At 35.7% G+C, this 27262-nt stretch overlaps 1 protein-coding gene across 11 annotated transcripts in view; it reads right to left on the bottom strand.

Annotated features, from left to right (window-relative positions):
• Nucleotides 1-27262, bottom strand: part of ppip5k1b (diphosphoinositol pentakisphosphate kinase 1b) — an 87257-nt gene that overhangs the window by 57138 nt on the left and 2857 nt on the right. For 10 of the 11 annotated variants that reach the window (XM_056452205.1, XM_056452211.1, XM_056452214.1 and 7 more), the window contains exons 2-13: nucleotides 15095-15471; nucleotides 14822-15014; nucleotides 9738-9828; nucleotides 9560-9645; nucleotides 9046-9200; nucleotides 8865-8966; nucleotides 8634-8795; nucleotides 6525-6646; nucleotides 4455-4556; nucleotides 4243-4329; nucleotides 2607-2682; nucleotides 724-833 (exon numbers count right to left, since the gene is read on the bottom strand). In XM_056452205.1, the coding sequence (XP_056308180.1) occupies nucleotides 724-833; nucleotides 2607-2682; nucleotides 4243-4329; nucleotides 4455-4556; nucleotides 6525-6646; nucleotides 8634-8795; nucleotides 8865-8966; nucleotides 9046-9200; nucleotides 9560-9645; nucleotides 9738-9828; nucleotides 14822-15014; nucleotides 15095-15247 (1439 nt within the window). In that variant the 5' untranslated portion in view covers nucleotides 15248-15471. The remainder of the gene's footprint in view (nucleotides 1-723; nucleotides 834-2606; nucleotides 2683-4242; nucleotides 4330-4454; nucleotides 4557-6524; nucleotides 6647-8633; nucleotides 8796-8864; nucleotides 8967-9045; nucleotides 9201-9559; nucleotides 9646-9737; nucleotides 9829-14821; nucleotides 15015-15094; nucleotides 15472-27262) is intronic. The other variant, XM_056452208.1, reaches the window with a different exon arrangement.

The following is a 27262-nucleotide window of genomic DNA, read 5'->3' as shown; positions in this document are numbered from 1 at the left end:
TATGAATGTGCTCAATATTACTACACTAAGGAGAAGAAACTGTTGTATAAAGCAGTTATTTATGTTTTTTGTGCACACAAAAGTATTTTCGTAGCATGATAATAGTCTGATTAAACCGCTGAAGGCATGTGGTTCGAATGAATCAGGACCATTGCTGTCTACGGAGGGTCAGAGAGCTTTTGGATTTCAGCTACAATATCTTAATTTGTGTTCTGAAGATGAACAAAGTTCTCAGGGTTTGCAACGGCATGAGGGTGAGTAATTAATGCCAGAATGTACATTTTTTGGATGAATTATCCCTGTAAATTAATTCATTAAATTTGCATTAAAATTGCACAAGATTCATTTAAATGGAAATATAAAAAAAAGTTTTAATTTCATTCATTTACACTGTTATAGAAATTAATGAGTTACAATTAAATTACATTACTGACCAAAGTTTAAACACCAGTGTAAGTCAAAAATAAAATGCGTATGTTGGATGGATTAACTTGATTGCTTTCTATTTTGGCTACACGGATTAGACTAAACATTTTTGCAGACTCCGTGTGGGCCTGCAAATGACTATTTTATACAGTGATGCTAATCAAAATTAGTTTTTATCCAGACCTTATTATTATTGGCAAGACCTTGTGCCTAAAGACATGAAAAGAGACACGACTACTTTCAGAGGAGAAAATAGAGAGAAAAAAGAAATGTATCAGCAAATTGAAGTTTACTCACATCTCCAGAACCGTCTTCAGTTGCTCCAGTTTGGATTTCTTCTCCTCGATCTCACAGTCATTATGCAGGACCAGTTCTGCCAACAGCTGACGAGCGATATCCAGCACTTCCTGCAAATAATATAAAATTACAGCTGTATATTGTCAAAAGATCAGATTAAAAAGTCTGAGACCTAAAACAACTGGCCAGACGGCTCATTTTTATACAAAACCCAACAGAGTCTCATCGCCGCAGCACTCAGAATTGTGAGACACTGCAGCATTATACACTATTTTTCATGCAACTTTCAATTTTGGGATTGAGCTTTTTGTGTTTTTAAGGCTAATATAAGAGACATATCAATAATAACATCAATAATAGACTTTTAAGAGTTTCGTTTTTCACACCTTTACAAATTTGTGTAATTTCAGTTACAGTACTTTTTTTTAAAGGTTGTTTTCTTAAAATTATTATTTTTTTCTCTCCATAAATCTCTTTTTATGTCTCCTTTTAAGTCTTCTTCACTGTTTTATTTAAATCTGTATTCTGAAAATGTTTATCGAACGCACCAAACATAATTCTTCTGATCATATAGATTTAGTTTCACATTAATATTATACAGTGCTTAGCATGTATGAGTACACCCTATTTTGAAAATGAATATTTTTATCCATTTCTCATTGAATATAGGCAATGTATTTTGGTGCATTTAAACAAGACAGCTTAGTAAATGGATATATTAATTAAAATAATATTCTAATCACCAAACATTTACGACAATACATTTAAATTCATGCAAATATTGAACAAAAATTGCAAACTACAATATTTCAAAAAATTCTCATGAATTTTGCTATTTTTTTAATTTTATATAATATTTTTCCTAACATATAAAGTACGTTTTCACAACAATTTACCTGCGGAATATTGCAGCCAACTTAATGGTAAAAGACAAGTATTTATTAAAAATACTTCTAGCAACCCAGTAAGAAAACTGTAACTCGAAATAGGCAACAACTCAAACCCCCTACAAAATCTGAATGGTTGGATATTGTATCTAAATGTTCAAAATATGGAGAGGATGACTTTTTCTTCAAAACTACAACTGGACAAATACCTGCAATATTGGGAGAAATGGATTGCACTCATGCAGTACACAGTAAACTGATCTTTTTATGTATTTGTTAATGTGACCTGTAAGAAAATAAGTAACCAGTCAACTGTTCATTTAAGTTTCAATGTGTTATTGGATTTTTTTTACATTTTTTTATTATTATTTGTATTTTTTTTCCTTCCTTAGGAAAAAAGTAATAAAAATAAAGTATAAAAAAACATAAATTTGGGTGTACTAATTTTGTATAGTTATCACAAGTTATTTTGCAAGATTAGATCAAGATGTGGCTTCAGTGCTGATTAATCTAATGTATATGCACAAATAAATATTGTAAAGCTTTATATGAATTTAAATGAGATTTGTGAGGGGTGTACTTATATAATTATGTTGAGCACTGTACATTCACATTTTTTCTACCAAAATATTTTAAATTATGGAGTGCATAAGGCATTCCCAAAATGTTGAAATTAGCACACATTTAATTAAATAATGCCTCATTTTCATGTTTGACAAAATAACATTTTAGAAAATTTGTAATACAAAAACTGTTTGCAATATTTATAATTTCATAAACCAGCAGGGAAATATGATAAAATCTATTAGCTTTTTTTTTTACCTGCAATGTCTCTACCGCTCTAACTTGCACTTCAAATTCTTTTATATAATAAATAATCAGGCTGAAGGCAAGACTCTGAAATATTAGTCAATTCTGGCAACTACTGAACAAGTAGCAGCTGTCATAAAAATAAATTAGCCACATAGATCACTTGCACTTCAAACCCAGACCCACCTGGAGTTGTTTTGGTTTCTTCAGCTTGAGTTTTCCGCTCTTATATCCACCATATTTCTCAAACAATTCGAAAAACCTGAGAGAAATTGAATCAGTCAGTCATAGATATGTTTTTAAGGCAGCCAATCACACGTCAATGAGAAGTGAAAATATTGTTCAGTTCAAATTTAATATAGAAATTAGCAAAAATCTGTTTTTCATTCATTTTTAAATAGAAAAAAACTTGCACACACACTGTGATGATGAAATTTTGTAAGCAATACATATTTTTTATATACTAACTATTCATGATTTCAGTATATTTGTAAATTCGCATAAAGGCTCTCTATAAATAACTGAAATAATACATTTATGAAGTTAGACAATTTACAATTTTATAATTACTATTATACTACACTCACAAGCCACTTTACTAAGTACACCTTACTGATACCGGGTTGGACCCCCTTTTGCCTTCAGAACTGCCTTAATCCTTCGTGGCTTAGATACAACAAGCTACTGGAAATATTTCTCCAAGATTTTGGTCCATATTGACATGAAAGCATCACACAGTTGCTGCAGATTAGTCAGCTGCTCATCCATGATGCGAATCTCCCATTCCACCACATCCCTACGGTGCTTTATTGGATTGAGATCTAGTGACTGTGGAGGCCATTTGAGTACAGGCAACGTTTTTCCAATCTTCTATAGTCCCATTTTTGATGAGCCTGTGTGAATTGTAGCCTCAGTTTACTGTTCTTAGCTGACAGGAGTGGCATTCGGGTGTCTTGGTTGGATATGTTGTGCATTTAGAGATGCTCTTCTGCAAACCTTGCTCGTAATGAGTGGTTATTTGAATTACTTTTCTCTTTCTATCAGATCAAACCAGTCTGGCCATTCTCCTCTGGCCTCTGGCATTAACAAGGCATTTGCGCCCACAGAATTGCTGCTCACTGGATATTTTCTCATTTTCAGACCATTTCTCTGTAAACCCTAGAGATGGCTGTGCATGGAATCCCAGTAGATCAGCAGTTTCTGAAATACCCAATGATCAGTCCATCTGGCGTCTACATGTCTAAATGCAGTTGCATTGGCTGATTATAAATTTGCGTTAACAAGCAGTTGAAAAGAAAGTTGAAAGTGGCCAGTGAGTGTATTTTACACTTTATTGTATTTTTTTTGCTTTATTCCAGTTAAAATGACAAAATGTTCAATATTTGTATTAATAATAATAATAAATTATTGTTTTTAATATTACTATTATCATTTTTTACTTTGAGAAGTACGTTCAATTGTACAACAGCAAGACTGACTACATCTGTACACCAAAAATATCTCAAATTTTTCTTTTGATAAAAGTATAATAAAGTAAACAAATCTAAGACATTCATTCGAACAGAGACATACATACAAAGCAGATATTTAAAAGCTTTTTTTTACTTTAATAATAATTTAATCATCCAAACTTTCTCACAATTCTATTAAATTCTGCATGGCTAATTAGTTTTTTATGCCTGTATTCTTCAATTCCGTCAACTTATTTTCATTTTGAAACAAATGGTAATGCAAACATTATTTTAGTTTAGTTTTGACAAAAAGTGACAATTTTCGCCTCTGAGATATGTGATGAAAGAGTCCATCAGCATCTGATTCTTACAGGGCATTTCTGACCTCCATCTTCATCTTCTGTTTGGGCGTTCGGTCACCATGTCTAATTACAGCAATAACACAACGCAGCTCCATCCTTCAGACAAGAGGAGACATGTCTCATTTTAAAAGCAGCAACACTCAAACCATATAATTCTACCTCAGAGCTTTTTAATAACAGAATCCACAATTATATTTTTAAGAGAAGAGTAGCACACGCACATGGTTCCTGAGGTAGTCGGGACGATTGGGATGTCCTCCGCCTCCATGGGGATTGACCAGGGGATGTGGAACTGAGGAGCCAGCTCTCGCATCACCATGTTCCTGATGGAAAGAAAGCCAGTGTGAGCTAGATATAATCTTACAGGGTTGAAATGAGGACATAACTGTATTCTGCAAACACACAAAGCACATGCAGAGAAAGTTTTGAATAATAAACACAAAGTCATAAACAATATTTAGCTTAAATTAGGGGTGTAACAGTTCACAAATTTCATGATTTAGATCACACTACAGTTTTTGAGTCGCGGATTGGACCATTTTTCAGATTAGCAAAAAAGGGAGAAGACAAATGTCATTTGCTTTACATTTATACAAAATATTACTGCAAAAACCATAGATTTTAACAAACAGAACTAAGAACCTGTCATTTTAATAAAAATTAAAATCAAGAAAGAACCAGTGAAATCTTTACTACTGTTACTGATAATGCTAAATATAGAAATCTAATATCTTGTACAACAGATCATATTTATTTTCAATTAATGATTCAACAATTTACACATAAAACTTTGTGTTTCATTTTAGGTGGATCATTCTGGAAAACCTATTCAGTGATCTAATTTTGATGGTTGTTTGTCGCCACCAGTTGGTTATACAATGTAATTGCTTCAACATTCACCAGCGTTAAGTTCCACTAAATAGTGATTTTAGGTCATCAGTGTTTATATCTGAACTATAAACTGATTTTATATATCTGAGCTATAAACTGTTCTCCCAGTACGTCTGTGTTATTTAATCATTTGTAACTAACTGAAAAAGGGTAAAAACTGAATCTCTCTCGATCAAATGCAGATTTGAATGCAGTGTTTCGAAGGATTAATAAACATGCAAATCATTATCATTTATGTTGCGTGGGTTTGAATTGAGATTAGGCATGGGATGATAACCGTTTTCAAGGTATACCGCGGTTTGGAAAGTCAAGGTTTTAAAACCGCTAAAATTTTCTGTAATACCATTCTTAAGGTATTTGTAAGATTTTTTTATTTGCATTTTTTTTTTTTTTTTTTTTTTTTTTAGGGCAACAGTAACTCCAGCAGAAAAACATATCCAAAGATGCCATTTTAAATAGTAAAGAAATCTGTGTTTTTGAAACTAATGAAGACAGCAGAAGTCAATTAATCTTTTGAATTATTTAGCCTGACATGTTTACTGTTCCAAACTATTATAAATCTTTCAAAAAATAAAATACATTGTTTTCAAAGGGGGACAAAGTTTTAGTTTTTTACCCAGACAGTTAAAAACAATATATTTAAGAGTAGTGAGCACTGTGATCCCGTGAAACCGTGATATTTTTATCCAAGGTTATCATACCCTCAGAATCTTATACCGGCCCATGCCTAATTGAGATCATGATCTTTTAATGTTTAATTGTGCAGCTTTACACTGAACGCATTAAGGCAGGCTAAACACACAGTGACAGAAAACACCTTTAATTAATACCCTAAGAAAGCATTTAGGTCCCACCTCAACTTTTTCTGTCATCATTATATTTTACAGGGAGGCCAAAATGCTTTCTTTCACGTGATTTTAAAGACGCGGGAGGCGATCTCTCTGCAATCGTTATAAATGTTGGATTAACCTACAAGTTCAAAAAAGTTATTAATCCGCAGGTCACTTGTGTTCCGAACTGTGGGTTGTGATCCACACGGATTACTGATCAACCGTGATCCGTTACACCCCTAGTTTAAACGCAAGTACTAAAAACAATTACAAACTACAAAAGTAGCACCTGATTATAAGATGAACCAAGTCTAAATTGAACTGTTGAGCAAAATGAAAATACACAAATGAGTTGCATTAGCTTGGAAGTTTTATTTTATCTTTTAAATCATGCAAATTAGGATACCTGTAACCATAACAAAAAAAAATTAACATTTACAAAAAAAATGCATTTAGCTCCTCTTTACGCGTTTCATTTCAATGAAATAGTAAAATTATTTTGATATTATGCAGTTATAACATTATACATTTTTTGAGTTACTACAGATGGTATGATAGCAACTCTCTTACCCCAGGACTTTGGCACAATCATCATAGTACTTCATGGAGTTCTTCACAAAGCTGAAACCATTAACGTCACAGACGAAAGAGTGGCCGTTTGCTCGGAGGAGGTCAAAACCACAAACTGTTTGCTGAGTTGGAAAGTAAAAAAAAAAACATTTTATCTTTCAAAACCTGTAACCGCTGACAAAACACTTGAGGCCAGATTTACTCACAGATTTAAACAGTAGCAATCGCATGGCATTAAAAATGACTGGAGAATATTTCTTAAAGGAACATAGGGAAAGTTTTGTGACAATGTGTGGAAAGTTACTGTATTTGTGAGAGCAACAAAGTATTTTAGCCTGTTGTACTGAAGTACATTTTAAATCAGTGAGTCCTGAACTGGAGATTCGCTCTTACCAGATCATTTGAATCAGAGTCGTTCTCTGACAAAATCACTCAAGTTAGTGAATAAGGAATTGATTTCCTCTAAGCAAATCCTTTTAATTAATTCATTGTTAACAGTAGAGTCTTTCTGAGTTGTTCATTTCTATCAGTAAGGTGTTAATTGAATAATCGATTTGACCAGATCATTAAAATTAGCGAGGCAAAGATTGGGGACTCACTCTGAGGGGATCATCTGAATCAGTGAGTCGTTAACTAGAGAGTCACTCTCGATGGATTATTTGAATCTCAGAATCATTTGAATTGGTGAATCATTACCTGAAGACTAAAGGAATCAGCCAGTCTTAACTGGAGACTAATGCCGCGGTCACACAAGAGTTTGAGCAAGCAAAATTCTGTTGTACAGAGCTGCGAAAAAGAGCATTTAAAAAAAGTAGACATTTTAAAAGGCAGGTGATTGGTCCATATTTAAAATTTCTGTACAGAGAGGTTATGTTATCTTCGATTGGTTTTACGTAGCCACGTGATGCAATTTCGCATGTCAGAGTTCAACAAGCTTGAACTTTCCAACGCAGCTAACTGCGACACTTGTCGCACGAGCTTGCATTTCCAGTCTGACACATTCGTGTGCCATATGAATGGAAGTCTATGGGGCGAAGAGTGCAGTGTGACCATGGCTTTAGGCTGTTTCTCAATTCTAAGAACCCAGAAAACGGACTCATGTTCTTGTGGAAACCGTTCTTGCCAGGTCACCTTGGAAGAAGGAACTCAGGAGACCGTGAGAACATAGAACGCATTCTGTGAGAAATGAGATGCTGTGTTCTTCCTGACAATCACATGAATTACATACAACATATATGCAACAATTTATTGATTTCCTCCTTTTCAATATATAAAAAAAAGCACAAAAAAACTTGCAAATATACTTTGCACAATACAAATAAAACAGATTTTAATAGAAATTTCAGCAAATAAACACCCTTAATGTGTTTATGCCTTTATTAAGAGTTTTATGGTTATGTTTACTTTTACCGTCTCATTTAGGGAAACTCCTGAGATAAATAAGTTCTATCGCTGAACTTTAATAATAACAGTTATAGAATGCCGCTCTTCCCACCTCCTTTATTCAGCTGCAATGACTTCTGGGACTTCTCCAGCAAGTTTTACGCTCAAGTCTACATTCACACATCCTCGATACCAAGAACACATCCGGGAACTTTCACGTGTCCTCTGTTCTTGCAATCTTGATTTTTGGAACTGAACTTTGACAGTTGATGACGTAACACGAGAACACGAGGATGCAAGATCGCTGAAGAACGCATATTGAGAAACAGCCTAAATCTGGAGGGATAATTTGAATCAGTCGGCCATTAACTAGAGACTTTCACTGAATGCTTCATTTGAATCTGTGAATCGTTAACTGGAGACTCACTCTAAAGGAAATATTTGAATCAGTCAGTCTTTAACTGGAGACTCACTCTAAAAGGATAATTTAAATCAGTCAGTTAATAACTAGAGACACACTCTGATTGGATCATTTGAACCAGTGAATCATTAATCAAAGCCTTGCTCTGAATGGATTATTTGAATCGGTGGGACATTTTTACACAAATAATAAAATCTAGTGGAGTAAAAAGTACAAATGTTTGTTTTGGAATGTAGCAAATATTTCATGCTATTTTGCTCAGTTCTCAAATCTAGTCCTTTGCATTCTTCATTTTCTAAACTTACCTTAAATGCAAGACACACTTTTCTGGCAACGAGCTTCTCCATTGCAGTGAGCATCACAGGATAGCGGATCTCCTTCCCCTCACTGTCTCTTTCCACTTTCCCATCCAGAGCAGGAGATTTACGGGCCTCTGCGTGAGCGTAATCAGGTCCTACCGTGTAAACCTACGAGATCCACTAGAAATAAACAAACCATCCAAACACCACAGAGTGTCTAATGAGATACTTTTGTACCTTGACATCAGTGCCATCTGTGGGCATGAACTCCTCGTAGATGTAAGATCCAGTCTTACGGACAGTACTTTCAGGAGAATAAACACTGCTCCGGCTGCCAATCTACAGAACAGAGTGTTTGAGCTCCAGACCAAACAGATCTTATGTTAAAAAAGCATGGCTGCTGTTATTAGTGATGTACCTTTCTAAAGAGGCGCTGGCTGCCCCCGCCGGCTGAGGTTGGGTAATAGATGTAGACATTGTGGTCCTCAGCAGAGACAGGCTTCTCCACAAAGGGTTTATGAAACACTTCTCCATTCACTTCCACATGGTCCTCGCTTTCTACAAGGTTACACTCTGATCTCGCAAAGATATAATGTCACACTATTTTTGCAATATGGAAAGCAACTAAAAGAACTAAAAAACCATTCAGGTAAAAAAGGAATTGAAATGTAAAAGCTCCAGGTTTGTTGTACTTGTTCAGAGTTGCACCCCACTAGAAATGCTAAATGCTAAAAATGCTAAAAAAAAAAAAATTAACAGATATTTGGGGAAAAAAATCCAAAAATATAAAGGAAAAAGACACTAAAAAAGTACTAGACTAGTACTAGAATTCAAAATAGAAAGAAGCGTCAATTGCCTGCTTGTAAACGAAAACATGCTCCACTCTGAACCTCACAGCGTCACACACATAACTTCAAACTGACGACCTTTACCTTCTGGTCGGTCAGGGTCCCGGTTCAACACTGCATAGCGTGGAAGGTCAATGCCCTCTTCCTTTAAAATCCTGTACACTTCCCTCCTAAAGCCATGAGCATAGAGTTACATGTTAGAGTCAGCTCTTAAAAACAAAGTCTGCTTGTCCAGGTTACTTCAGAGAAAGATTTACCGCACCTGTCTTGAATGAAATACTGCATGTTGAGGTCGTTGATAAGAAGGGGGTTTCTTAGTTTGGCATAACTCACTGCTTTGTCAAGGGGAAAACCTTAAAGATGAGGGGAAAATGCATCCATTGACATGATTTAAACATTAGCAACTTGCTAAAATGTTCACACATTCAAATAACATGTTAAAAATGTTAGTAGGCTGCTTCTAGCAATTTAAAACATGCTATACACTTGTGTTAAACGTGCTAACAACATGCTATAATAATATGAACACGGTAAATTATTTCAATAGCTTAGCAACCAAGTAAAATGTAGTAAACATGCTAGCGACAAAGTGCTATACCATGGTAATCCACCTGTCTTTCTATCTACAGTTTTTTTTTATCTAGGTTTAAAGAGCCCATATTATACATGAAATAGGGTCATATTTAGGTTGTAAGGGTCTCCAACAACAGTCTAATATGCATGCAAGGTCATAAAACACTTTGATGGTCTTATAATCTGCATTTATTTTTACCTAATTATCCCAACGACTCCCATATGAATCGTTCAGCGATTCATTTGTTCCCAAACCCCTTCTCAGCGCGAAGCTAATCTGCGCTGATTGGACCGATGACAGCCTGCTGCGATTGGTCGACAGTGACAGGCTTCAGCGCGAGAGTGAAATGCCCAGCTGGTAATCAACTATATAAAAGTAGTCACAGTGCACACGCGCTTCATAGTGTAAGGCTTTTTTCACACACACACACACACACACACAACCCTCCTCAGAAGAACTGGGGGAAGCGACGCGAGTCTCTCTCTCTCTCTCTCTCTCTCTCACACACACACACAACGCTCCTCAGAAAAACTAGGGAAAGCGACGCGAGTCTCTCTCTCTCTCTCTCTCTCTCTCACACACACACACAACCCTCCTCAGAAGAACTGGGGGAAGCGACGCGAGTCTCTCTCTCTCTCTCTCTCTCTCTCTCTCTCTCTCACACACACACACAACGCTCCTCAGAAAAACTAGGGAAAGCGACGCGAGTCTCTCTCTCTCTCTCTCTCTCTCTCACACACACACACAACGCTCCTCAGAAAAACTAGGGAAAGCGACGCGAGTCTCTCTCTCTCTCTCTCTCTCTCTCTCCCTCTCTCTCACACACACACACAACGCTCCTCAGAAGAACTAGGGAAAGCGACGCGAGTCTCTCTCTCTCTCTCTCTCTCTCTCTCTCACACACACACACAACGCTCCTCAGAAAAACTAGGGAAAGCGACGCGAGTCTCTCTCTCTCTCTCTCTCTCACACACACACACAACGCTCCTCAGAAAAACTAGGGAAAGCGACGCGAGTCTCTCTCTCTCTCTCTCTCTCTCTCTCTCTCTCTCTCTCTCTCTCTCTCTCACACACACACACACACACAATGCTCCTCAGACCTAGGGAAAGCGACGCGAGTCTCCTAACTCCTAGCTTACGATCGCCATAGCAACGACAAACGGCAGTGGAACGCGAGCTCACAAAAGCCTTTAACGTTAAATCCGTAAACAAAGCGGCACGCGTCGCGTTTTTAACGTGGCTTACATGTGATAAGAGAATATAAAGAGTAACCGCGTGTACTGTACCAGGTTAACAAGTAACAAAACACAATAAATACATAATTTGCAAGCTAGAGTAAACGAGGCAACAATTTTAATCGCACTTACTTACACTAGTGAATAAACCTCAACCACTGACTCTTCACAGTTTCATCTTTGGGTAGAGACTGTCAATATTATCCATCTGAGCACAGCCTGACTTCATTGGACCGGCGGCGTCTGTGTGTGTGTGTCTAGTGTTTTTTCTGTGTTAGTGGGCGGGGCCGCAGGTTTCAAATCTCCCTGGTTTGCGCGCGTAACTACTGGCGAGGCTTGTGTTTCGTGGCTGCGTCATCGCGAAACACCTAATGACTCGTTATCAAGACGACTCGTTTGAAGCACTATGAGTCGACTCTTTTATAGATGAATCAATAGTTTTAAACACTGTACACTAACAGATTTAAGCCTTAGCTGGATATTTCACTTCACTTAGAGCTGTGGTACACACTACATGGAAGGGCATTTTCAAAAACCCATAATATGGGCTCTTTAAAACAAATGTTTCAATATGAATCTGTTAACTGTTAATTTTCAACAATCATACTTTAAATTAAATGTTATAAAAATGCTAGCTACATGTTAAAATATGCTAGCGAAATGCTAACATATGATAGATCTATCTATCTATCTATCTATCTATCTATCTATCTATCTATCTATCTATCTATCTATCTATCTATCTATCTATCTATCTATCTATCTATCTATCTATCTGTCTATCTATCTGTCTATCTATCTGTCTATCTGTCTATCTATCTGTCTGTCTATCTGTCTGTCGGTCTGTCTGTCTGTCTGTCTGTCTGTCTGTCTGTCTATCTGTCTGTCTGTCTGTCTGTCTGTCGGTCTGTCTGTCTGTCTGTCTATCGGTCTGTCTATCTGTCTGTCTGTCTGTCTATCTGTCTGTCTATCTGTCTGTCTATCTGTCTGTCTGTCTGTCTATCTGTCTGTCTGTCTGTCTGTCTGTCTGTCTGTCTATCTGTCTGTCTATCTGTCTGTCTATCTGTCTGTCTATCTGTCTGTCTGTCTATCTGTCTGTCTATCTGTCTGTCTATCTCTCTGTTTGACTGTCTATTTATTAGACAGACATTGTCCTCCTAATGTCCTCTATCTATCTGTCTATCTATCTGTCTGTCTGTCTGTCTGTCTGTCTGTCTAAACTGTTTTCAACCTTCAAAAAGGCTGACTAGATGTAGTTTTAACAGTTTGAAGTCAACATTAAGTTATCTTGTAACAGTTTTCTAGTTTGAATTTTTTTTTAATCATCATAGATGCATTTACAGTTACTTCCAAAAATTGGAGACAATTAAGACATGCTAACTAAATTTTAAATGTATTAAAAATATGTTCAAACTAAATTGTAGTAAACAATTACATCTACATTTCATCAAACCTTTCATTATTTAAAGGTGCAGTAGGTGATCTGCCAAAATGCTTACCGGTTAGCATATCATCTTTGGACGGCAGGGGACGGACTGTGTTTCAAATCCACGCCTCCTGAAATCACGAATGCGTGCACCGCTACATAACAGCAGACAACCCTTCATGTCATTCGCCAGTTAGAAATGTAGTTAGTGGTTGGCCGACGGCGTGCAGCAATTATACTTATTACTAAGCCACACTTACATGCTATTTCAGAGCAAATATTCAGAGTAGCGGTGAACAATATAGGCAGCGCATAACAGGCTGTCCTTGTTCAAAAATGACCCAATATGAATATAAAAGCAACTTCAGCTCAGTTAGCAGGCCAGCAGGAATAGCGTTATTTACTGATTTTTTGTTGTTAAACTAAATAATAATCTACATTATCGATGCTGTAAAAAGTCCCTTATCAATCTTTCGCCGGAAGATTTCAGTGGGTGAACAACACTTCTTTACATATAACCCATTCATAACAACATAATAAATATCAGCTCTGCATGACTAAAAGAGTAAACACAGAACATTACCTGTCTAACAGAAATACTTAAAGCCATAGTGTCGTCCTTCCTCCAGCATACAAAAGTAACTCCAATACTGATTCAGGATTTTAAAAAGTTTCAATTCAGCATTTGATTTTACAGCGACTGTGACTGTCTCGTGTGCACGTGTCATGAACGCGCGGCGCACATGCAGGCGCTAATGGTGGATATGTGTGAACAGAGATGCGCAAAATCCCAAACTTAGATTTGTTGACAGACAGTTTGGTCTACTTATTGGAAATATAGGAGATGTCGGCCTGACAATATTTAATTGGATGAAATTTTTTTTGTTTTATGCATTATCCAGAATATAAAAACACATTTAGATCATTTACTGTAATCATTACTACTGGACTGTGAAGAGACCTTCAACCAGCACAATAAAAAATGTTTCTGAAGACAATCACCTACTGCACCTTAAACACAAAGACCAACTCTGAAAGCTGCTGTTCAAAATGTTCAACAGCTATAAACAACTTAGCGATCAATTTACCTCATAAATACAATCATTGACATGTTGTGAAGGCATTATTAGTGATACTGAGGTGAAGTTTATACTAGTGCCTTTTAATTTTTTAAAATATCGTTACAGTTACGGCTGGCATTCACAATACTCCGGCATCTTCAACCAGCAAAAATGGGTTTTTAAAAAATGCTGAAGACTGTTTTAGTTTGGAAACACTAATGTTCCAATCAGAATAGGTGGACTGAAATGCAAACTTTTGAAAATACAGGTGTGGCTATCCATAGTCTTACCCTGACTGGCCTTCCGGACAATTCGTATGGTTTCCTGATTCATCAAGTGCCTCTCATATGACCATTAGACAACTATACTGCAAGTACGGATACCTAGTGATAGTCATACAGTGCATCCGGAAAGTATTCATAGCGCTTCACTTTTTCCAATTTTTTTTATGTTACAGCCTTATTCTAAAATGGATTAAATTCATTTATTACAACTTTCAGAGCAGCAGAAATTTTTCTGTAACCTTCCCCAGCCTTGTGCCTCGAGACAATCCTGTCTCAGAGGTCTACAGACAATTCCTTTGTCTTCATGCTTGGTTTGTGCTTTGACATGCACTGTCAACCCTGGGATCCTATATAGACAGGTGTATGTCTTTTCAAATCAGGTCAAATCAACTAAATTTACCACAGGTGAACTCCAGTTAAGCTGCTGAAACATCTCAAGAATGATCAGTGGAAACAGAATGTACCTGAGCTCAATTTCGAGCTTCACGGCGAGGAAAAAAATATTTTTTCACATTGTGATTATGAGTATTGTGTGAAGAATTTTAGGGAAATAAATGAATTTAATCCATTTTGGAATAAGGGTGTAACATTAAAAAATGTGGAAAAAGTGAAGCGGTATGAATACTTTCAGATGCACTGTATCATGCTTTTAAGATTGTATAGTGTGAAACTAAAATGTTTTAAAATGAAAATGCCTTAGTGTAAATGCAGCTTGAGACAGTATGGCTACTGAAGACAAAAGGACTGTGTGAAATATGAGATTTACCTTTGGAATGGAAGGAAATGAGGCAGTCACACAGTGGCCACTTCTCCACCGGTTCACCAAGTATAACCTCCTCTGGAAAAATGACCACGGTGATGTACTCAAACTTACAGAGCCTCTCCAAAATCTCTGTCATTGGTTTAGATTTCGATTTCTTCATCATTGAGCAGATTCCCACAACGATCTGACGCTCTGACTAATAGGAAAAAGACTATAAATTGACCCCAAATCTGCAACCATGCTTATCCATGAAAAATGTCCTCACAAATTCTGTACCTGATCTTCATCCTCCTCCTCCTCCTCCTCCTCTCCGTAAGGCCCTGAGATGTTCCTCATGTCTCTGTCGTCCAGTTCTCTGCTTTCACCTCCTTCACTTCCAATGAGGAACCGAGGAAGTTCACTGTTGGACATCCCACTTGACTTCGACATTTCTGCCGAGTCTCTGTCAAACAGCCCAACTCCCAGAGCAGCATCTCGCGCTGAAGCTCAGTGATGAGAACATTAGACAGATGAGGTGTGTAATCCTGTCGGATGAAGGCCTAGAAGTGACTTCAACAGCACAGAAAATTTGAAAATGGTGCTTGTTGAATTCTTAAAGATTTGGTGTCATCCCTCCAGAGCCAGGAACACGCTGATCCTGATCAATTTCTTTCCTGCAAAAAAAAAGAAATTAAAACCATAATATAGAAAAGGGTGTTTTTACACATAGTCTTCTTTCACACATAGTTTCAGTCTTCTTAATTTTGTAAACATCCTAAAAATAATAAGAAAGCAGAATAAAGATCCAATAAATTCAATAAGCATGATCATAAAGTGGCATGTGGCAAAGTAAAAATTATTATTTTTTTTTATTTCTGTTAATCAAATGCATAAGAATACTAGAAAAAGCATCATATGCAGTTTCCACAAATTTGCTGTTTATTAAGTGTTAAATCAGCATACTAGAGTGTTTTCTGAGAAATCCTGTGACACCAAAGACAGAAATAATTCTGCTGACAATGCAGTTGTTCATTAAACCCACAATATTTCACAATATGTGTGCTTTACTATACTTTTGATCAGACATGGGCATCTTACGGACTTTATTTTGATGGTCCGTTTGTTGAATTTAAGTTACATTGCATTTACATGCCAACTAATTCTCATTTGATTACAAGTAGACTTATTAGGTCGGGGTTGGGGTTGGGATTAGGTTAGGGTTAGTGTAAGTTGACATGTACTTGCAAAGTTTCTAATAGTTAGTTAAATGTTTGTTGAAGGAGTTTCAAGAGATATTAAGCAGACAGTCTACTAATACTAATACCATCAAAATAAAGTGTTACCGGGTCTTGCAATGCATAGGTCTGATCAACAAGTCAACAAAAGGAGACTTTAACATATACTGTCTTTTGTGCACTCAGTTTCGTTATTTCAAATGGAGACGCACTGGTTCAGCGCACAAATAAGGGGTACACATGGTGTATGTCACGCTCATGTTTGCCAGGCATAGCGAGTTGAAAAAAATCTAAATATTTCAAAGTGCTGCGAGCGAACCACGAGTCATGTGACAGGAACCAACCAGGCAGCTTCACACTTTGTATGGAATTTTACAGTGATTCAGGTAAACTAATAACCTCAGATTAATGATTTACAAATCCAGATACAGATCCTCTCTGTGATGATCGCTCCATCACATATCCATCTTACATTCAACCTTACTTCAGTGCACTTGTTCAGCCTGACACAGGCTAGAATTCGCTCACTGAACATAAAAAAATAATTAACAAATAAACGAATGAACGAATGAATGAATCAATGAATGAATAAAATGAACTAAAGTGAATCAATCAAACAAACAAATTATGGCATTTATATGAAGTTGATATTGTGATGCTGGTCTTTCAAATATTTTTGTGTAAAAAAATGTATGAATGTTTATTAAATAGTTTCAGAGAATGTTTTTTTTTTTTTTTTTTTTTACAAATTAACTGTATTGGTCTGGCACTTTAAAACCAACCCAGAGTCTAATGTGGCCCCTTGGAAAAATGAATTGCCCACCCCTGCTTTTGATCATACTAATCCAGCCTTTGCAAGAGAGTTCCTTGAAAAACCTTTTAGAAAATCCTATTACCTCGCACATTTGATCAGTATGGCTTACTATGTAGAAAGCGTCAAGTATTATGTCACATATATTTGCAATATTATATTAATAAAATTGTGAAAAACTTTTAGTATTAATTTTGTTAGTACTAATTTATCAATTATGTTTGTGCATTGATCATTTTCATTCATAACACTTTTAAAACATTTTATTTATACAACTATTCTTTTCAGGAAAGAATGACTAGAATGAAGAAAATTACTTATTTAATGCTGAGTACTGCATTATTTATGCTGATATTTGTGCATACATACAGTGTATCCGGAAAGTATTGATAGCGCTACACTTTTTCCACATTTTTTATGTTTCAGCCTTATTTCAACATTGATTCAATTCATTTATTTCCTCAAAATTCTACACACAATAGCCCATAATGACAATGTGAAAAAAGATTTTTAGAAATTGTTGCAAATTTATTACAAATAAAAAAACGGAAAAATCACATGTACATCAGTATTTACAGCCTTTGCCGTGAAGCTCTAAATTGAGCTCAGGTACATTCTGTTTCCACTGATCATTCTTGAGATGTTTCAGCAGCTTAATTGGAGTTCACCTGTGGTAAATTCAGTTGATTAGACATGAATTGAAAAGACATACTCCTGTCTATATAATATCCCAGGCTTGACAGTGCATGTCAAAGCACAAACCAAGCATGAAGACAAAGGAATTGTCTGTAGACCTCCAAAACAGGATTGTCTCGAGGCATGAGGCTGGGGAAGGTTACAGAAAAATTTCTGCTGCTCTGAAAGTTCCTATGAGCACAGTGGCCTCTATCATCCATAAGTGGAAGATGTTTGGAACCACCAGGACTCTTCCTAGAGCTGGCCGGCCATCTAAGCCGAGTGATCGGAGGAGAAGGGCCTTAGTCAGGAAGGTGATCAATAACGCGACGGTCACCCTGTCTGAGCTCCAGCGTTCTTCTGTGGAGAGAGGAGAACCTTACAGAAGTACAACCATCTGTGCAGCAATCCACCAATCAGGCCTGTACGGTAGATTGGCCAGACGGAAGCCACTGCCTGCCTGGAATTTGCCAAAAGGCATCTGAAGGACTCTCAGACCATAAGAAACAAAATTCTCTGGTCTGATGAGACTAAAATTGAACTCTTTGGAGTGAATGCCAGGCGCTACGTTAGGAGAAAACCAGGCACCGCTCATCACCAGGCTAATACCATGCCTACAGTGAAACATGGTGGTGGCAGCATCATGCTGTGGCAATGTTTTTCAGCAGCAGGAACTGGAAGACTAGTAAGGATAGAGGAAAAGATCAATGCAGCAATGTACAGAGACATCCTGAATGAAAACCTGCTTCAGAGTGCTCTTGACCTCAGACTGGGGTGACCGTTCATCTTCCAGTAGGACAATGACCAAAATGACCCAAAGCACACCACCAAAATATTAATGGAGTGGCTTCACAACAACTCGGTGAATGTCCTTGAATGTCCTTAATAAACAAAATTCTTAAAGCTATATTTTTTCGATAGTCTACAGAACAAACCACTGTCATACAATGACTTGCCTAATAACCCTTACCTGCCTAGTTAACCTAATTAACCTAGTTAAGCCTTTAAATATTCTTTACTGTCAGCATGGCAAAGATCAAATAAATTATTCATTTATTCACTAATTTTCTACTGCTTTTCCGGGGCCGGGTCGCGGGGGCAGCAGTCTTAGGAGAGAACCCCAGACTTCCCTCTCCCCAGACACTTCCTCCAGCCCCTTCGGGGGGATCCAGAGGTGTTCCCAGGCCAGCGGAGAGACATAGTCCCTCCAGCGTGTCCAAGGTCTTCCCCAAGGCCTCTTTCTGGTGGGATATGCCTGGAACACCTCCCTAGGTAGACGTCCAGGAGGCATCCGAAACAGATGCCCGCGCCACCTCAGCTGACCTCTCTCGAGGTGGAGGAGCAACGGCTCTACTCCGAGCTCCTTCCGGGTGTCAGAGATCCTCACCCATTTCCATAAGGGTGCGCCCTGCCACCCTATGAAGGAAACTTAAAGGCCGCTTGTATACAAGATCTTGTCATTTCAGTCATGACCCAAAGCTCATGACCATAGGTGAGAGTAGGAACGTAGACTGACCGGTAAATCGAAAGCTTAGCCTTTCGGTTCAGTTCCTTCTTTACCACATCGGACCGGTACATCGACCGCATTACTGCTGCTGCTGCACCAATCTGCCTGTCAATCTCACGTTCTTTACTTCCCTCACTCGTGAACAAAACCCTGAGATACGTGAACTACTCCACCTGGGGTTAGGACTTTCCTCCAATCTGGAGATAGCAAACCACCTTTTTCTGGTGGAGCACCATGGCCTCAGACTTGGAGATGCTGACTCTCATCCCAGCCGCACCACACTCGGCATGACAATGACATTAATTTTAGTGCTTATTACACGAAAATTTACTATGTAGTATAAAGGGTTTCAAGATATAAGAAAAATATAAACAGCACACATTCTAATGTATGGGTCAAAACTTTTGCTGTTGCACAATTTTTGTCTTGTCACATTTGACCCACAAGTATAAATTTTTATCTAAAATGTCATTCAAATGAACAGTAAAGCGACGTTTATATCTTTTGAACAAGCGCGAGTGAAAATCTGACAAGACAGCTTACCTGTGCATCACTTCATATCCTACAACAAAAGTAATGTTTAGACTAGCAAGTGCACTAATAACACTAATAAAAATTCTACAGTAGTCTTAAACATGTCTCACAGTTGCCTACAGTCAGTTTCAAAAGCAATGCCATACCTTCAGTTTGCTGACTGCAAGGGAAAGAATGCACTGCTGGATATGCATGTTGTTTCATATCGCATTTCCAAACCCACGCTAATACACGTCATGCTAGCTCCCTCTTAAACAACTTTTGTTTCTCAATCCAAATTATCCCGGAGCCCGTTTTTACACACCGTATAAACTCCACTCACATATGTCCATCTGATACATTGCACGGTTTGTAAGATTAAACAAACAGTGAGCCATTTGCGTTATCATGTGAGCAAGGGCCCAATAATAGCGCGGCCAGGCCCCTGGCAGAGGTGAATCTGGGGGAGGGGTGACACTTGGATCAAATGTTGAGGTCTACGGCTCATCCAAAGATAACTCTTCACGCTGTGGATGTGTTGACAGGGGACATTAAGTTAAGAGGAAGCCGTCGGCAGTGACCCGGGGTCAGGAAAAACACACATACAGATAAACAAACTCATAAATAAATGTTACTATCACTTGCAGGCTAGGCCACTAAGCAGCCAGAGTCCAACATCCTCGCAAGATCATATAAAGATATAGGTTTTTCAAGGATTGAATATGTACTGAGGTTACATAGCGAGCTCCATTAACATTAGCACCTTTGGTAAATATGAGCAAAGAAAACTGGAAAAAAAAAATCCATCTTAAAATATCGATTTAAAAAAAGAGGAAAAGCAATTGCAAATACAGCAGTTTTACTTTGATCACGAAACAAATATCTTTGTTAAAAGTGCCATTGAGTGGTTTGATTTAATATGCTAAAATATTCTCTGTTATATCCACAAAGTACTGTAGGTAGAGTTTGTGGCTTATAAGTGCAAAGGTTATCCAGAAATGGTTTAATACAGAGATTCTCAACCGGTGGGCCGCAGCCCACTAGTGGCCCTCAGCAATCCTGCAGGTTGGCCGTAAGATAGCTTAAAATTAACTCCCAATATTATACTGTCTTTTTGGATTTCATTATTAATATATTAAAAAGATCTAAGTAATGTACTTTCTCCTGTTCAAAACAGCCTCATGATGGCATCTGCAACTAACAGCTTAACACGTAAGTCTGTTCATTCACAAACTATGCATGAAGTGAAACTCTCTTTATTTTTTGTGTGCTTTTTTTAGCTTTAGTTTCATATATAATTAAATTTAAATAAAATTATATATTTTTTTTTATAAAATGCTGATAATAGAAAATAATAGAAGGCACAACAAATGTATGTGTGTGTGTATATACGTGTGTGTTTATATATATATATATATATATATATATATATATATATATATATATATATATATATATATATATATATATATATATATATATATACACATACATATATATATACATATACATACAAATACATACACACACATATACATACATACATACAAATACATACACACACATATACATACATACATACATACATACATACATATATATATATATATATATATATATATATATATATATATATATATATATATATATATATATATATATATATATATATATATATATAATAATGACAAATGACAATGACATATGACAAGCATATGACTCAAACATAATTATTCAGAATTATGAATAGTTGCATTTTGATTTCATCCGTTTATTGTGAAATAACAACCAGGACATATTTAAAGTCTATTCAAATCCACCATTCCAAGTTTATTCAAAAAATAGCATTTTAACCAACAGTAGACCTATACACATAGGCCTAATATTATTGTTTATCTTTCCATATTTTTGAGAAATAAAAATAATAACAGCTGACTCATATTAACCTTATTTTACACCTACAGAATCATGAGAAAATCGTGATTGTAATTTTTTTTGGCATTCGGACAACGAGCTGTGATGAGATGTGCACGCTTCATGACTGCATTCCCTGAGAGCTCTATAATGCACTGTCCTATCTTGTTTTCAAAATAAGAGTCCCGCATTCATAGTAAGCAGAATACAAGCTTAGATCTTGAGAGTCTGTGTTTTCTTCTGATTATTGCCACCCTATGATTACATACTAGAAAACTATTCTTCTTGATATTTTATGTGATTGGAAAAAAGGAAATTCAACCTTGAGCTCCTGCTTCACAAGGGTCTAAATGTAAGAAAACACAAAAAGTCCAACTCACTCAGTCATTCAACCAAAGAACAGCTTTTGAGCTTCACTAAAAAGTGTCTATAAGAAAATAGCAACAACACTAAACATGTCCATTTATACCACCAGTGCAATAAAGTCTCCAAAACTACAATCTAATATCTTCTAGATCATCATGAACTGTTTAGAAAGGTGAAAAGCTTTTACTCTCATCCAAACTCAAGCATCTTGAGTTTGCTAATATTTTTTGCTAATACTTTGAATATTTTGAATAAAAAACAAAAGGTTTAACGATAAATCCGTTTCCCCCAACGTTTGTTGCTTAGATTTACAAAGAGTGCCAATATTAGCGGAGGATACGCTGTAAATGCTTGCAAATATTAAATATCTTGACACAGAAACACTCTTGGATACTTTAAAAAGCATGCTTTGACGTTTCTGAGGGCCTCTCAGTCTCCTGTATTGTGAAATCTAGATTTTGTGTTAAGCAAACACGTCAATGTAAGCATGAGTAAGTATGTAGAATTCAACATTCACTATGTTAATGTCTCTGATGTTTATTCATTTTTCAGCCTTAAGTGGACAGAATTCACTTTGTTTATGTTGTTATGGCCTTATTTAATGTAAAACCATTTTTGGAATTGCACAAAAATAAATAAAATAAGATACTGGATATAGGCCCCATCTGCTACTGGTCAGAAAAACAGATAGCTTTGCCCACACTCATGCATGACATTGGTTGAACTGAAGCTACTGGTCTGGAATTCATTTCAAACCTGTACACTAGGGCTGCACAATATATTATTTCAGCATTGATATCAATAGCAATGTGGTCCTTATTATTTATAATTTGTATGGGTTTTTGAGGACTGTGACCGCATGAGGATTTTTAAAGCTTTCAGGCATTAAAAATTGTACTGTTCATAACTTTAATAATGAGAAATTCTATTGAACCATTTATAAAACAGACACAGTATTATTTTACATTTAGTTATTAAATTACTGTATCTGAAAACAATAAAACACTGTTTATTTCATCTGTATCTTTTTCTTTAATGTATTTATCTATGCTTGTAGATTGTTTATTATGTTTCATGCAGATGCACTCCCATACAGAACCATCCCAATCAATCTAAAATTACACATCAAATTCTTTCTAAATAGAGATATTCAAGTCATCTGGTGAAATTACACTCGTATTATGATATGCATCGCAGAAAAAAAAAAATATCGCAATGTCAATTTTTTTCAACATCGTAATATAGAGCTGCATGTAATTTTTCATTCTCTCTAAACCATTTTGTGAAAGAAAAAAATGTTACATTTTTTTGGGGGCCAGACAAACAATATGAGGGTCCAAACCAGGGTCATTATAGTTAACGAAAATTAAAACAAAAATATAAAAAAGTAAACACATTTTTGTTATTTGAAAAAAAGTGGTTTGTGGTAACAAAAAAAGTTGTCGCAACATGACCAAATCTAAAACAAAAATAACTATTTGTAATGAATAAAAAAACATATATTCATATTTGTTTATATATTTAGTCATTTATTTTAATATTATATCATAATATAATATAATGTAATATAATATAACATAACATAACATAACATAACATAACATAACATAACATAACATAATATAACATAACATAACATAACATAACATAACATAACATAACATAACATAACATAACATAACATAACATAACATAACATAATAATAACTAAATAACAACATTATAAATGCTATACAAACAATAAAAAAGATTAAACTTCCACAAAAATATTTTTCATTTAAGTAACAAACAAAAGATTTAGAAAAATAATATTAATTATTAATTAACTAGCTGAGATGGAAATGTACGATTTTCTGTTTAGAAAAAAAGACACACAACAGACATACTAAACTTTTGATGAAAATGAATGAAACAAATAACATGAAAAATAACAACTAATTTGAACTATCAATAAAAACTGCAATGCCATCCCAGTGATAATAGATAGAAGTTGAATATGGATCACACTGACTGTAAAGTCTAAACATAGACCGAATGTTTTACATGAACTGCTGTTTATAAATCATAGCAACTGAGCCGATTTCCATCACAGGAAACAAATGACAGGCCAAAATATATCAGCAACATGCCAACACATCTGATGAATCCAGCAGTGTGGCAGATACTGCTTAAGAGACCTTTGGGATCATATCATGTGAAGTGCTTTCATTATAGCCACTATTTAACAGCTCATTCCTGTCGTAAATGATTATCATTAAGATACAGAAGAGAAAAGCAGCGCTGCAGAAAGCCTGCTACACTACTGAGCATGACCAAAAGATTTATTGAATATTAGACCAAATTTCAAACAATTCAGAAAATAAATAATTTTCCCAGACAACTTAATTATATTCATATTATAAATTGAAACTAGACATTGGCCGGTATATGTTTCTGACAGTATGATAACCTTGGATAAAAATACCATGGTTTTACGGTATTACTGTATTGTGATTACTGCTCTAAAATAAAATAAAATAAATAAAATAAATCATTTACTTCCGCTTTCTTCATTAGTTTCAAAAACACAGATTTCTTTACAACACATAAAACATACATTAAAAAACCTTTCATATACTTTAGGAACGGTATAGCAGAGAATTTTTGCGGTTTTAAAACCTTAACTTTACCAAATCGCGGTAATTCTTGAAAGCAGTTATCGTCCCATGAAACTAAACTAAATTGTAGTTTTATTTCTTCATTTATTTTTATTATACATTTTTATTTTTATTTATTAAACAACAACACCACAAAAGTCAAAGATTTTTTAACATTTTATTAATTTAGTCATTATGATTGTTTTGGTTCACATTATTTATTTATGTATTTATTTATTGCTGTTAACAATAAAATTACAAATATCAAACACTTTGGCAAACCAACAATTTGAAGCACATAAGAACTGTACTTATCCAGAGCGAGCAGAAGGGCTGCCAAAATCACTCTGGACCCCTCACACCCAGCACACTGCCTCTTTAAATTTTACCTTCTGGTCGACGCTACAGAGCACTGCGCACCAGAACAGCCCGACACAGAAACAGTTTCTTCTCTCAGGCAATCCATCTCATGAACACTTAATGATAATAATTGTGGAACCAACATCACTACATGCCATACACTTTTATACACATATACACTTATTTAACAACACACTTTACATGCCAATTTGCACATAACAGCTGCATATATAACGTTGTATATAGTAATAAACATCTACATACACTTGTCAATCTGTATATTTGCACTCACTACTTACTTCTATTTTTTTAAATATATTTATTATCTGTTTTTTGTCCTGTCTCTGTAATCCTGTTGCACTGTAGAAGCTCTGTCACGAAAACAAATTCCTCATATGTGTGAACATACCTGGCAATAAAGCTCTTTCTGATTTTCTTTCTGATAATTTAATTATTTTCTTGCTTACTTTGTTATTATTTTTAATGATTTGGTTTGAACCCTCTGACAGCAATAATGACAAATGTAAAACACTTTACCAAAGTAACCATTTTCTTCAAGATTTAAAAAAAAGTAAAAAAATAAATACATTTTTATCAATTTATTGATATATAAATGTATGCAATAATTAAATTTATATCTAAATCTATTTAGTTGTTTTTACATTTAAAATGTAATTTATTGATAGATTAATTAATTAATCATTAATATTTAGTTAAAGTTGGAAATGATTTTGTTTGCTACTGAATAAGATGAAAAGCAATTTTGTACCAGCACTAAATAAAGCTTTATTGTAACCATGAATAACTGTGCAGTAATTAATAACTTGCACAACAATAAACAGGAGAGACAACCAAAAGAGCTTGCATTTGCAGAATTCAAAGAGTGCTAAATTGCCTAACTAGTGCAAAATGGTATATAATTAACTAGCAAGTTAATGATTTGTAATCAGCAGTAAAAATCACTGCTATACTAAACTCCAGCTTACCAAATCTCCAATTCAATCAAATCGTTTGCATTTAGCACACGCTTTTATCCAAAGTGAACTACAAATGTGAACACCACAAGTAATAAAAGCAACAAAAGAACCAAAATAAGCAAATACATATTAATATGATAAATATGACTCTTTTTCTGATGCACAAATGGAGAAGGAAATTTACATCAAATTGTCAATATGCCCCAAAAATCCCTCCAAATACTTTAAGTCATACAATAAACAATTCTTAACTCTGCATCACGAAAGTCTAAAGTGCCGTTAACTTAGAGTTGTAAACATTTAGGAAACTTTTCAGTTTTATAGGCTTTCAAATGGCACACAGACTCACAATTCAACAATATTGAAGAAACATGCCGCACAAGTCCAGCATGAGTCACAGAAAGAGACGTGCAGCTGTCAGACCAATGGCAGCACTTTACCCCTGCCTTAAAAGTAGACACAAGAGGCCAGAGCTCACAGATGTCCTGCTGCTCCATGAGTAAATGGTCAGATTTGCCTTATACAGGCTTAAGAAGATAAGACCCTTATTCCATCCGAGCATGCTACACAACTCCTTCACAAATCACTTTTATATAGGGTATGGTATGGGTCAAACTGATCAGGCTTACGTTTTCACTGCCAACAGTTCACCCTTCAGAGATCACTGTCATTCTCACTTGAAGAGGAAAGCTTTTTGGGCCTTTCACATATTGCGTCTTTGCATGCTTAATTCATTATTTCAAATTTAGTTGTCTGGAAAGCAAAGGCAAACAAAGACAGGAAGTGGCATTCTAAATAAATGCCACTAAATAAAGTCTAAATAAAGTTTAGACGCAACACTGGAGGACATACAGCGGAGCATATTCTTGCTTCTTGGCATGTGGCAGTGTTAAGTCAACCATGGTTCATTGCTGTGCGCCATCATTGTATTCTTGTCTAGGCTGTGTATTTAAAAATGGCGCTTCCTGTGTTGTTGTTGCCCTGGCTTGTAGCATGTGCTTGTGATGATTCTCCATAACCCAATAGCATTTAGCAGTGTGTCTAGCTCCATTCTTTTGGTACCATGTTGTTGTTCTATGTACCCTGACAAAACAAGTGGTATGGTTTGCTATTTTAGTACTTCTGACTGTAAAAAAAAATGGAAATAGATATGAAACGTACCACTAAGTGGAAACAAGCCATTACCTTTACTGCTTCTCTCTGGTGGAATGACTTGGACAACTCAACTCTTGCAGTTGGGACTATTTAGCTGCTTACAATAACAAAGGGCTATAGGCGCATCTTTTTGCCAACACTTACATGCATATCTATAGGCCCACACGGAATCTGCGCCGGAATTCCGCAGATTATTAGCCTATTGTTAATTCTGTTTATTTACTTGAGTAAATGTGTGTAAATCTATATTTATTCAGTTTTTAAATTAATTACAGTAATATTATTGACTAATATGAAAATGTTCATCTGATTTATT

This window comes from Danio aesculapii, chromosome 25 (assembly GCF_903798145.1).
Source record: "Danio aesculapii chromosome 25, fDanAes4.1, whole genome shotgun sequence".
NCBI lineage: Eukaryota > Metazoa > Chordata > Actinopteri > Cypriniformes > Danionidae > Danio > Danio aesculapii.
The sequence above is the reverse complement of the archived record's forward strand: the minus strand, read 5'-3'. Positions and strand labels throughout refer to the sequence as shown.